Source organism: Lepidochelys kempii, chromosome 7 (assembly GCF_965140265.1).
Source record: "Lepidochelys kempii isolate rLepKem1 chromosome 7, rLepKem1.hap2, whole genome shotgun sequence".
NCBI lineage: Eukaryota > Metazoa > Chordata > Testudines > Cheloniidae > Lepidochelys > Lepidochelys kempii.
In genome coordinates this window covers 32,068,719-32,082,226 of record NC_133262.1, presented here as the reverse complement: position 1 = coordinate 32,082,226, position 13,508 = coordinate 32,068,719, and the positions used below count along the sequence as shown (strand labels likewise).

General features: G+C 47.9%; 1 protein-coding gene across 1 annotated transcript in view; it reads left to right on the top strand.

Annotated features, from left to right (window-relative positions):
- CAPN1 (calpain 1) overlaps window positions 1-13,508 on the top strand; it is a 54,289-nt gene that overhangs the window by 4,338 nt on the left and 36,443 nt on the right. The window contains exons 3-4 of the mRNA XM_073351855.1: window positions 5,781-6,078; window positions 7,640-7,709. Of these exons, the coding sequence (XP_073207956.1) occupies window positions 5,812-6,078; window positions 7,640-7,709 (337 nt within the window). The 5' untranslated portion in view covers window positions 5,781-5,811. The remainder of the gene's footprint in view (window positions 1-5,780; window positions 6,079-7,639; window positions 7,710-13,508) is intronic.

Here is a 13,508-nt window from a genome sequence, read left to right as displayed (position 1 = left end):
GCAAGATAGGCAGTGGTCCGAGCACATCACCTGCTTTGTGTTGTCAAGTTATCTGACTTGATGTGTCACCCTTTCCCTCTCTGTGCCTGTTTTCCTTATTTCAACTGTGTAGTCTGCAGCAGGGACAGTTTTTTACTACAAGTGTCTAACACAGTAGGGCCCAGATGTCAGTTGGAACCCTAGGTGCTACCATAATACAAACAGCGTATAATTGGAGAGGCCCCTCTGTGCAGCTGTTTAACTGCATTAAGAGGAATAGTGTGGTTTAAAAATGGCTGACAGCAGCTGGGTCCATAATGTGACTTTTATACCTTATGTTAAGGAAGAAGGTTTGAACACTGTAACAGAGCTAGTCTAGATCATGGCTCTGCTGAACGTGGCTTAGCTGTAATGTGGTCAGGCCTAACAAGAACATAGAATTGAGTTAATACTTCTTCCCAGGCAGTTCCTCAATGCACAACATGACGTCAAGAATAGAAGTGCTTGCAGAATCCTGCCTCCTTATTGTTTAGGTTGCACCAGTGCCTAGAGACTTCAACTAATGTCAGGGCCCCATTGAGCTGGGTGTAGGGTTGCCAACCCTCCAGGATTGTCCTGGATTCTCCAAGAACTAGAGATTAATCTTTAGAGTTTGTCATGTGATAAAACCTCCAGGAATACATCCAACCAAAATTGGCAACCCTAGCTGGGTGCTCTAAATATACATACTGAGAGACAGTCCCTGCCCCAAAAAGCGTACCAGTCTAAACCAGGGATCGGCAACCGTTGGCACGTGGCCCGCCAGGGAAAGCTGCTGGCAGGCAGGGATGGTTTCTTTACCTGCAGCGTCTGCTGGTTCGGCCGATCGGAGCTCCCACTGGCCACAGTTCGCCGTCCCAGACCAATGGGGGCTGTGGGAAGTGGCGTGGGCCAAGGGATGTGCTGGCCGCCCTTCCCACAGCCCCCTTTGGCCTGGGATGGCGAATCATGGCCAGTGGGAGCCGTGATCGGCCGAACCTGCAGGTAAACAAATGGTCCCAGCCCACCAGCGGCTTTCCCTGGCGGGCCATGTGCCAAAGGCCACCGATCCCTGGTCTAAACAGATGACAGCTAGGAGAAAGGAAGTGGCTAATTGTGTGATAGAAATACACCGCAGCCTGGAAGTGTTGGGTTCTGGAGAGACTTCCAAGAGTTCAGATCCATGCTCTTGGACTGAGTCCACAGGAGGTTGCCAGCTGTGTGGTTGTGGTTCCTGTTTGTTCCCTCCTTTTTCCTTGAATCTTCTAGATTCACATTCTTTTCACAACCAGTAACCAGAAAAGGAGCGAGTTGTGGGTGTGGGAATTGCTGTTTATTTGGGTGGCTGGTGAATGCTGCAGGTCTGGTATTTTATCATGTAATTAGTTCTGCAGCTGCAGGACTTGGTGGTGTTGGGCAGCATAACAGTCAATTATTTTATCCCCGGGGGGGCAGGTTTCTTGCAGGCTAGTTCTATGAAAAACTCTGTCACATTAATTGGAATCATATGGATGGGTTATTCTGTATGTGAACAAATTCTAAAGTACCCAAAGAACGTTCAGCCACTCCAGAGTGCTATATTCCTCTTCCATCTTTAAAGATCTTCCCAGGGTAAAGCTTTTTGTCTGCTACAATCTTTTTGTCTCTTCTTGGGGAAACTTTGGAAATTGCACTGCATTTGTTACCATGCTGAAATAAAAAAACAAATGTGATAATAAATCAACTCATGAAATTCTGCCAATGCAATGGGCAGGCTCCAGTGGTTTGTATAATCCAACGGTTATTACCTCATTTTACATTGTGTTCTAAATCCTGCTGGCCAGCCATTCAGTTGTTGGGTCTGTTCAGAACATTATTCCACAGGGTCTTGAGGCTCTCAAACTCCCATTGAAAGCCTCTGCTCCCTCTGCTCCGCCCCCGCAAAGTAAGGCTGGCATTTTCAAAGGCACATGGTCAATTTAAAAATCACTCTCCTCTTTGGAGTCCATCAACCTACAATTTCCTGAGATGCATGGAAGCATCCCAGAATACACAGCATCCGCTGCACAATACACAGCATCAACTTCCCACAAGGTAGTGTGCCTGAAAGTAGTATAAAGAAAAGGAGTACTTGTGGCACCTTAGAGACTAACCAATTTATTTGAACATGAGCTTTCGTGAGCTACAGCTCACTTCATCGGATGCATGCCGTGGAAACTGCAGCAGACTTTATTTATACACAGAGAATATGAAACAATACCTCCTCCCAGCCCACTGTCCTGCTGGTAATAGCTTATCTAAAGTGATCATCAGGTTGGGCCATTTCCAGTACAAATCCAGGTTTTCTCACCCTCCACCCCCCCACACAAATTCACTCTCCTGCTGGTGATAGCCCATCCAAAGTGACAACTCTTTACACAATGTGCATGATAATCAAGTTGGGCCATTTCCTGCACAAATCCAGGTTCTCTCACCCCCCTCCCAAAAACCACACACACAAACTCACTCTCCTGCTGGTAATAGCTCATCCAAACTGACCACTCTCCAAGTTTAAATCCAAGTTAAACCAGAACATCTGGGGGGGGGGGGTAGGAAAAAACAAGGGGAAATAGGCTACCTTGCATAATGACTTAGCCACTCCCAGTCTCTATTTAAGCCTAAACACTCTCACAAATCTTGGGAGACAGGCCAGTCCTTGCCTACAGACAGCCCCGCAACCTGAAGCAAATACTCACCAACAACCACATACCACACAACAGAACCACTAACCCAGGAACTTATCCTTGCAACAAAGCCCGTTGCCAATTGTGCCCACATATCTATTCAGGGGACACCATCACAGGGCCTAATAACATCAGCCACACTATCAGAGGCTCGTTCACCTGCACATCCGCCAATGTGATATATGCCATCATGTGCCAGCAATGCCCCTCTGCCATTTACATTGGTCAAACTGGACAGTCTCTACGTAAAAGAATAAATGGACACAAATCAGATGTCAAGAATTATAACATTCATAAACTAGTCGGAGAACACTTCAATCTCTCTGGTCACGCAATCACAGACATGAAGGTCGCTATCTTAAAACAAAAAAACTTCAAATCCAGACTCCAGCGAGAAACTGCTGAATTGGAATTCATTTGCAAATTGGATACTATTAATTTAGGCTTAAATAGAGACTGGGAGTGGCTAGGTCATTATGCAAGGTAGCCTATTTCCCCTTGTTTTTTCCTACCCCCCCCCCCCAGATGTTCTAGTTTAACTTGGATTTAAACTTGGAGAGTGGTCAGTTTGGATGAGCTATTACCAGCAGGAGAGTGAGTTTGTGTGTGTGGTTTTTGGGAGGGGGGTGAGAGAACCTGGATTTGTGCAGGAAATGGCCCAACTTGATTATCATGCACATTGTGTAAAGAGTTGTCACTTTGGATGGGCTATCACCAGCAGGAGAGTGAATTTGTGTGGGGGGGTGGAGGGTGAGAAAACCTGGATTTGTACTGGAAATGGCCCAACCTGATGATCACTTTAGATAAGCTATTACCAGCAGGACAGTGGGCTGGGAGGAGGTATTGTTTCATATTCTCTGTGTGTATATAAAGTCTGCTGCAGTTTCCACGGTATGCATCCGATGAAGTGAGCTGTAGCTCACGAAAGCTCATGCTCAAATAAATTGGTTAGTCTCTAAGGTGCCACAAGTACTCCTTTTCTTTTTGCGAATACAGACTAACACGGCTGTTACTCTGAAACCTGAAAGTAGTATGGAGGACACTGGGATGTCTACTGTGACAAAGCTCTGTCCTTATCTCAGTGGGTCCCACACTTCCTGGTGGATTTCACTAGAGACTCACTCAGAGACTCACTGTGACCCTCCACATAGCCATTCTCTCTCTAGAGGCAAGGGGAGGGCCGGTGCAACCACTAGGCGAACTAGGTGGTCGCCTAGGGCACCAAGTGGTTGGGGGCAGCCAAAAGCGCGCTCCAGGGAGGCGGTGGAGCAGAGGTGAGCTGGGGCAGAGGGGCACAGGGAGGTCCACCTGCAGCAAGTAACGGGGCTGGCGCACAGGGGATCCGCTCCTCACCCCAGCTCACCTCTGCTCTGCCTCCTCCGAGCACGCCGCCCTGCTCTGCTTCTCTGCCTCCTAGGCTTGTGTGCCAAACAGCTGATTGGCGCCGCAAGCCTGGGAGGTGGGAGAAGCAGCGGCAGTGGCATGCTCAGGAAGGAGGCGGAGCAGAGGTGAGCTGGGGTGGGGAGTTGCCGCACGGCTCTCTGAGGGGAGAGGCAGCGCTTCAGGGCAGAGGGGGGTGCAAGGTGGAAGTTTCACCTAGGGCACAAAACATCCTTGCACTGGCCCTGGACAAGAGTCACAGCCTACTGAGCCATTTTCATCATAAGCCAGCAAGGGAGGGGAGGAGAAGCAACCTTCCCTCACCCAGTCTCTGTTGTTTCCTAGTCTCAGTGATTAATCAGGGAGTGGAGTGGGGAAGCCCAGGCCCACCCTCTACTCCAGGCTCCAGCCCAGGGACCCTAATAGTAGCAGCTTTGGTAGCTGACTTTTTGGAAATAGGACATGTACAATTCCCTGGATCACTTCCCTCCAGCAGCCCCCCCCCCCTCAATATCTCCTTCACCGTTACCTCAGGGCCTCCTTTCTTGCACCTGATAAGGATTTATACTGCTTAGATCCTCCAACAGCATGGCTTCCTCCTACAGCTCCTGACATGCACACCTCACTGACTAACTGGGAGGCTTTTAGCTGGTTCTAGCCAGCCCTTGATTGGCTTCAGGTGTCCCAATCAACCTAGCTATCACCACTGCTTTCTAGAAGGATTTCAACTGGCCCCAGGTGTCTTAATTAACCTGGAGCAACTGCCATTTGGTTACCATGGTACCAGGGATTTGTTTAGCCTGGGGCTAACATACCTGTTCCTCACTACTTTACTATAGCCATCTGGCCTTGCCCCGTCACACTACCCATGGTGTAACATAATTTTGCTGATGCAACTTGATGCTGCGTAGACACAGGACACTGGCACAAATGGCCAGATGTGAACAAGCTCTGCCTAAATAGTTTTGTTAGACCATGTCTACATTAGCACTTATGTCGGCAAAACTTGTGTCTCTCAGGAGTGTGAAAAAACACACCCCTGAGCGACATAAGTTTTGTTGGCATAGCGCTGCGCACATGAGTGTTTATGTTGGTGGGAAACACTCTCCCACTGATCCTTGAGCTGGTTTTATTATGTCAACAGGAGAGCTCTCTCCTATTGGCATAGTGCGGCTACACAAGCGATCTTATAGCTTGTAAGGTGTACATATGGCCTTAGTGGAACTATGCAAACCAGTGCATCCGATGAAGTGAGCTGTAGCTCACGAAACCTTATGCTCAAATAAATTTGTTGGTCTCTAAGGTGCCACAAGTACTCCTTTTCTTTTTGCGAATACAGACTAACACGGCTGCTACTCTGAAACCAAACATTTCCTGGTACAGATTGCTAGCATAGATAAGGCCTTACTGTTGTTACAGATAGCATGAGAGAACTGTCTCTGTTTCGGCTGGGTCATTCACACAGCAGGGGAGAGAAAAACACATGTAAAGTTAAGTGTTGTTGGAAGATATCTATGTAGGTGAGAACTACATGCAGCTGAGAGCAGGTCCATCTGGGAAAGTGAGGACTTAGTACAGCTATGTATGCTCAGCAGGTTACACGCTATGCTTTGCTATTAGGTCCCTTGGCTAAAGCCGTGTAAGGGGTTGTGAGGTTCAGTTCTCCACGTATGCTGTTTATTCTTGTCTTCTCTATTTCAGTGGGGCTTGCCTAGTCCAATAGTTGCCAAAGATGGCGGAAGAAATCATCACCCCAGTGTATTGCACAGGCGTCTCAGCTCAGGTCCAGAAGCAGAGGGCTAAGGATCTAGGCCTGGGGCAGCATGAGAATGCAGTGAAGTACTTGGGCCAGGACTTTGAGAAGCTTCGGAATGCATGCTTACAGAGTGGAGCCCTCTTCCGAGATAACACCTTCCCTCCTGCAGCCGCCTCCTTGGGCTTCAAAGAATTGGGTCCAAACTCCTCCAAAACCTATGGAATCAAGTGGAAGAGACCCACGGTGAGGCAAGAATCAATTCCTCCCACGTACCACTTATGGGATGTATTTGTTTGTGTCCTATGTAGAGAATCGCTCCTGAATCTTTTTCTTTGGGCAATCAATGAAACAAGGAAAGTTTTTCGTTTGCCTCCCTAAATTCTGTAATAGTAGAATTTTCAAACCCTTATAGGCAGTGTTGTCTGGTGGTTACAGCCAAAGAACTGGCAACTATTCCGGTTTCTGCCATTGATTTAGCTGATTTAACTGGCAATCCACCCTGATTTCAACGATTAATGAGTGCAACTGCTTAATTAGAACCCAGGGTTTGCCATGTTGTATCAGATCAATGCTACTAGCTTAGTAACCTGGCTCCTGCTGTTTCAAATCAGAGCAATCAGCCGTCTACTTTGGTATGCAGCTTCTTGCTGTACTAAATTGGACCATTCGTAAGATAAGTCTGGAATCCCACTTGTAGCAGAGGCCGATACCTGGTGCTTCAGAGGAATATACTATGTGAATTGTGCAGTTTTTACTGCTGCATGTCTGTCTAGTCTTTAAACCAATGGTTCTCAAAGCCAGTCTGCCGCTTGTTCAGGGAAAGCCCCTGGCGCGCCGGACCAGTTTGTTTACCCGCCGCGTCCGCAGGTTCAGTCGATCGCGGCTCCAACTGGCCGTGGTTCACCGCTCCAGGCCAATGTGGGCTGTGGGAAGCGGTGCGGGCTAAGGGACATGCCGGCCGCCCTTCCCGCAGCCCCCATTGGCCTGGAGCAGTGAACCGTGGCCAGTGGGAGCCACGATTGGCTGAATCTGCGGATGCGGCAGGTAAATAAACCGGTCTGGCGCTCCAGGGGCTTTCCCTGAACAAGCGGTGGACCGGCTTTGAGAACCACTGCTTTAAACCATCCAGCTCTCTTTAAAATCAATAAACAGCATACCTATCTATTTATATGGCCTTACCACTGTAGTATCTGAGTGCATATAGTGGCGAACTCTGAGCTCTTGCAATGGGATTTTCCACTGACTGCATGCTTTGTGAAAATGTTTTTCTTTGTATTCCTTCTACCTGTGGAGCACCTGTTATTAAACGTGAGTGACTCCCATGTATTTGTATTATGAGACACAGCATGGAGGAGGAGTGTGTGTTGTTTGTATTGTAGTACTGTCCAGAGGCCCCATGGGGAATCAGGGCCCCATAGCACTAGGTACTGTATAACCATGTGACAAAAGGACTGCTCGAAAGAATTGACAATAAAAGTATTATTATTTATTGTATTACGCAGCACCTAAAGAGACCTAGTCATGGACCAGGACAGGACCCCATTGTGCTAGGCTCGACAGTAATTGTCTTTGTCCTTCTTTCAAAAGCTGTCTCCAACCAGGATGATTAAGAGACTTTGGATACTTACCATGCACATAATCCTAAATGTTCACTGGGCTGCCATTGTGAAAGAGTGGCCACATACTTAAGGGTTAACAAATGTAGATCAAAGGTGATGGCTTTGCCTAACTGGACTGCATAGCATTGTAAGAACCAATATCCCAGTCACTGGAACTTTAAAAACCAAACTATGTTTTGTTTCAGGAAATGTGTTCCAACCCGCAGTTCATTGTTGACGGAGCCACCCGCACAGACATCTGCCAGGGAGCCCTTGGTAGGGATGCTGCTGGCTTCCATTTGGGGGTCTTGCTTATTATTAGTGCTGCTGTTGAGAGACCGGGAAGGACGGAATCTGGGGGCAGAAGCTGGATTCTTGCTGCTGGAGAAATGTTGCTCCTAAGTGCTTGCTTATTTATGCTTAGTGGTTTCACATGAATGCTGGAACAGGTGCATCTCTGAAGGACTGTTAAACATGACTAGCATCTCCTGCTTCCTTCTTTCATAAAGCCTTTAGAGATTATATGTTTTAATCTGTATGTCCAACTCTCCCACTCCCTGCCCCCCCCTCCAATTCTGCATTTGAGGAAGGATGGCCCAGTGGTTAGGGTGTTAGCCTGTGATTCAAGAGACCTGTCTTCATTTCCATATTCTGTGATGAACTTCTTATGTGACCATAGCCATATTGCTTAGTTTCTGAGTGCCTCAGTTTTCACATCAGTAAAATGGGGATAATGGCACTTCCCTCCATCACAGGGCTGTTGGTAGGATAAATAAGCTAATGATGTACTCGGATACTACAGAAATGGAAGCCTGAAAGTAACCTAAGAATAAGATAAAGGGACAAATATAACATTCAGACATCACTGTTCTAGCAGAGAATCCTTGTCCTGTGTATTCTTATGTTGGGGATTAGATCCATACGAATTAATTAAATAATTAAATTGTATTGTGCAAGTACCTAGGAGTCACAGACCAGGATCCGATTGTGATATGCACTGTATAAACACAGAACAAAACAATGGTCCTTGCCCCCAAAATCTTACAATTTCATCTCCTTTATGCCCCAATCCTACAATGAGATCCTCCTGGGCAGACTCCTGTATGGAGCTCCCAATAACTTCACTGGTGCTCTCAGAGGGATCCATCCACATGGAGCTTGATGCAGGACCTCGGTCTTGGGCAGGGACTTGGCATATCAGTGCACAGAGGGGCTTGAATATTCCATGATTTTCCCCTGCCCCCTCATTATAGGCGGCCTTGAGGCCTGCTGTGCAAATCCCAGTAATTCCTAGCTTCCTTTGCAGCATATTCCTGCAGTTATTAGCTGTTCCCAGCCCTGCGAGACTCCATGCTCCCCGTTCTTCTCTTCCCCCAAGCTCTGGTTTCTCGTGGGCTAGTCCAAACCATCAGATCACCAGGTGTAACTTTAAATAGTACAGTAGATTGGATTTAATGTGACACACAGCATCTTTCTCACTTTTGTGAAATATCACAGCTCCCTGAGCTCAGAGAAAAGGGCGGGTGGGGGGGGGGAATAAGCAGGGGAAACTGTACTTTTTTTTCTTTCTTTTTCTTGCAACTTCCCAATGAAGGGCCACTGCCCCATTTTTACAAAGAAATTGGATCTATTTGGGACTGACACTGACTTCTAACCCTCTGAATTTCCCCTGGAGAAAAGGGAGTTAGTGATATGGTCAAGCTAAATTGCTTTCCAAGTGGTTTTAAGCCTTCTCTGCAATTTGTCCAGCAAAAATGTGTCTGACTCCACAACAATCTCCCTTTTTGCAACTCAAGGCAGGCCACTGTTGGCACATTACATATAATAGAGAAGGAAAAAATGCCACAGAGATATGATTCCCCCCGTGAGGTTTTAAAACAGGCAGAAAGGAAAGACTGGTCCTGCCTTTTGCTGAGATGAAATGGTGATATTCTGTGTCTGGTTTCCTTTACTGTAGTTTCTATTTAGCTTTATCTTTGGGCACAGTATGTGTGCGTGTATGCATGGGCTCTCTCTTCTCTGTAATGTTCTCTAAGTTCCCCAGCTTTAAATTACAAAAAATGGATTAGAGAGAATATTTCTGAGCTAGAGAAACCAGGGCTGGCCTTACCTTGAGGCGAACTGAGGAGGCCGCCTCAGGTGCCAGACTGTGGGGGGCGCCACTAGGACCCAGAGTGTAGAAAATTGTGTCTGCTGCTGGGGCATATGTATTCTCTCTGCTCTGGATGCACAGAGATGGTGGAGTGCTGTGCTGGAGGAAGGAGGGCACAAGAGACATAACTGGCAGGCAGGCAAAAAGGTGAGAGGGAATAACAGAAAGCAGCAGGAGCTGCAGGGAGAGGGTGGGGGAGGAGCCTCTTATGTACCTCTCTAGCACCCCCAGCAGCCTGGCCTGATTAACACCAGCTTCCCAGGGAGCTTCCTGTTTCCTGCTGCTTCCCTGAACCCACTGGAGGAGAACAGGCAGTCAACTGAAGTAGTAGGAGCCAGTTAGGCCCTTAAGATGCTGATATCTTCCCTCACTCAGGCCCCGCTACCAGCCTGCTTATTTGTCCGCTTCAACTGAGTGTTGAGAGTCACTATAGTTGGCACAGAACAGCAGTCATGAGTGAAAGAAGAAAACGCCCCTCTGGGGCAGCATGCAGAAAAAGAAAGCAAGCAAAGGAAGCTTTTCTGTCTAAGCAGAAAGGAGCTAACCCTAAGATACATAGACACAAATGTTCATGGTGAGCCTTCTGGCCCCAGTGAGGATGTGAGTGGTGAGGAGATGCCTGATCTTCCAGTTAGTCAGAGTGCAGGTGATCAGGCAGCTACTGCAGCATCCGTTATCTCCATCTCAAATGGATGTAACCATGCACATTCCTGAAGAAAAGTGTAGATCAGAGAAAAGTGTGGTGGAGGCGCAAGAAACAGCTGCTGCTGAGTTCAGTTCCTTAAGTCTAGATGATCCAGGACTGTGGACCCACTTGAGCAGTAGCCTGAGGGTCTTGCTTGTACTGCTTGGGCCACAGCAAGTTAAAAACTTCATGTTCCTCAAAGACAATGAAAATAGAAGTTTCCATCCAACACATTACTGGCAACAAAGCGGAGGGGCCATGGCTTATGCACTCAAAAACCCAGAATGCTGCATACTGTTTTTGTTGCAAGCTCTTCCAATCTAGTGTTCCAGCCACATTGGGTAAAATGGATTTATTTAGGGTTTGGACCCCATTGGGAGTTGGGCACCTGGGTGTCAAGGACAGGAACATTTCTTAAATTGCTTTCAATTAAGCCTACAGCTGTTAGGGGACATGGTTCAGGCCTGGGTCTGGGTTTGCAACAGGCTAGTGGGTCTGGCTCCAACTAGGCAGGGCACTGAAGTCCTAAGCTGACAGGGCAGGAAAGCAGGAGCAGAAGTAGTCTTGTCACATCAGGTGGCAGTCCCAAGGGGGTTTCTGTGATCCAACCCGTCACACATACTTCTAACACTTCCTGTAACAGTTGCCAGTGGAGAATGCAGCTTCTCCAAACTGAAGTTAATAAAAACACATCTATGCTCCCCAATGACACAGGAGAGGTTGGTCGGCCTTGCAACGCAGTTCAAATCTCTGCAACCAAGAAGGCACGGAAAGCACCACTTTGATTATTCAAACAGATAAAAATGCCAGTGTTTACTATGCAGACAAGAGAAGTTACATTTGCTGTTCAGGCCTTTGAAAGTTAAGTGTTACTTAAAATTTTTGAACAAGGCATTTTAAGTTGTTAGTTCTCCTTTATTGGGGTAGGTAGCAGAGCAGTACCATGAGAGGAGTAGAAGAGGAAAAAGGCAGAATTGAGACCTTTCAAAGTTTTGGCCCAAGCGAGGGGGCATGGAGGCGTCATTTGAGCTCCCCGCCTCAGGTGCCAAAATGTTGTGGGCCGGCTGTGAGAGAAACCTAGGGCTGGAAATGTACAAATCTGCGCTGTTACCTTTGGATGAATTATCCTGACTACTGCAGGTTGGAGGCTAGATCTGGATTAATTTAAACCAGAGGGGATAGTGCTCTGAGACAGATGGAATCATCTATGCACACAAGTTGTACTGCTCAAACTAGATCAATATAGTTAAAGCTGTACAACCCCCTCTTCCTTCTCTCCTGCCCCCAGTGTGGCGAGAGGTTGTACAGCTTTATCCAGTTATACTGGTGTAAAGGTGTTTGGATCAGTATAGTTTATTCCACTTCCATTCAGGAATAGTTATATCAGTATAAGGCACCTTTATGCCAGTATAATTGCATTCACACCAGGTACAGTACTGCTATAACTATATCCGTTTAAAATATATATATGTGTGTATATGTACAAAACCTGTATGTAGATCAAGAGTGAAATTTTCAAAAGTGCCTAAGTGACTTTAGACCCTAAGAGCCCAAGTCTCATTGTCAGTGGGATTTAGGGTTCCAAGTGCCTAAATCCCATTTGAATATGAATTTAGACACCTTTGGAAATTTTACCCCAGGCCTTTTGGGTTATGGGCTACTCCTGTGAGCGGCAAGCCCGTCCGTAGAGTCTAGTCTATAGCCTGTTTGAATCACACCCACTGCATAGCTGTATTTCTGTCAAAGGCAAGATTAGGGCCATCAAAGCAGCGGATGGGAGGGTGGAGGAGTCAGCTATATAATAATAATACAGTGCACTTACATGGCGCCTTCCATCTGAGGATCTCAGTGTGCTTTACGAGCACTAATTAACTTTAGCTCTGAACTTTGGCCATAAGAGGGGTGCCTTAAGATTAACATGAAATGTTCCTAACACAGGCGCAAACCTAGCTCAGTAGAGTTCCCACCCCAGGAGGATGCTGCACTCTTCCCAGGTATTGGACGCTGCCTCTGCTCCCAGACCCATGAGTCACTTTTTAAATTGATACACAGTGCAAAGATGCAAATCAGTTAAACACAAAGAAGCCATGTTCCTCCCACGATGAACATTTTTTAAGTGTGTCTCAAAATGGGAGGAGAGTCTCTGAATTTGGAAGGCTTAACAGCAGCTGCATTGGAGTGATGCAAACTTTGGAGTCATACCAACTGGATCTTTAGTACGCTGCAATGAACTGTGTTAACCAGTAAGTTTGGCAGCAGCAGTCCTGCTGCCTGTGTTTTTTCTAGCCGGGGAGGGATGAGCGCTGCCCTCGATGAGGGAAGCCCCCTGACAGCTGCAGTCCAGCTCCTCCCAGAGTCAGCATGGGGGCATGTGTGTCTGCACTGTGCCCCTCCCTACAGCAGATTGGCCGTTGGAGCAGGAATGGAGTCTAGCTCTGTGCAAATGCCACAAAACTTTAAATATCCCAGGACCACGCGGGGGGGCTGGGCGGGGAGAGAAGTGTGTGGAGAATTAAACCATGCCGTTCCAGTGTCCACTGGGGGTGTGTGGGGGAGGGAAATGGCACTAACAGCACCTGGCTGGTTGCCAGCTGTCACAGCTGTTTCTGAAAGTGAGTCCCAATTCAGTATTCTTTGGACTTAAAAAGCCTCATCGGCTTGTCCACTCCTTCCCACCTGCTGCCCGCCTTCATCCACCTCCTCCTTTGCCACTGCACTGAAGCCGTCTTTCAACTGTCCCTCTGAGATGGCGCAGGAGCAGAGGAGGCAGCAAGTGTGGGCCAGCAGAGACCACGGAAAGAGCTTTGTAAGGAGCGGGCTGGCAAGATGGGCAGCCCCACGTCTGGCTTTTTCTACTTGGTTACTAAGTCGATTTCTGGTCCCCATGAAAGGTGAACAGCAAAGCAGACATGAGAAACAAGTTAAGCCCAAATTGCTATGGTGCCCTTGCCCTTGTCAAGCTGTGGGAACACAGAAATTGCCAAACTGGATTAGACTAGGGGTCCACCTAGCCCAGAGGTGGGCAAACTACGGCCCGCAGGACTGTCCTGCTGGGCCTCTGAGCTCCTGGCCCGGGAGGCTAGCCCCCCAGCGCCTCCTCTGCTGTCCCCCCGCCCCTGCAGCCTCACCTCGCCATGCCGCCGGCGCAGTGCTCTGGGCACCGGGCCTGTGAGCTCCTGGGGCAACGCAACTGCAGAGCCCGGCCTGACCCAGTGCTCTGTGCTGTCCGTGCTCCAGG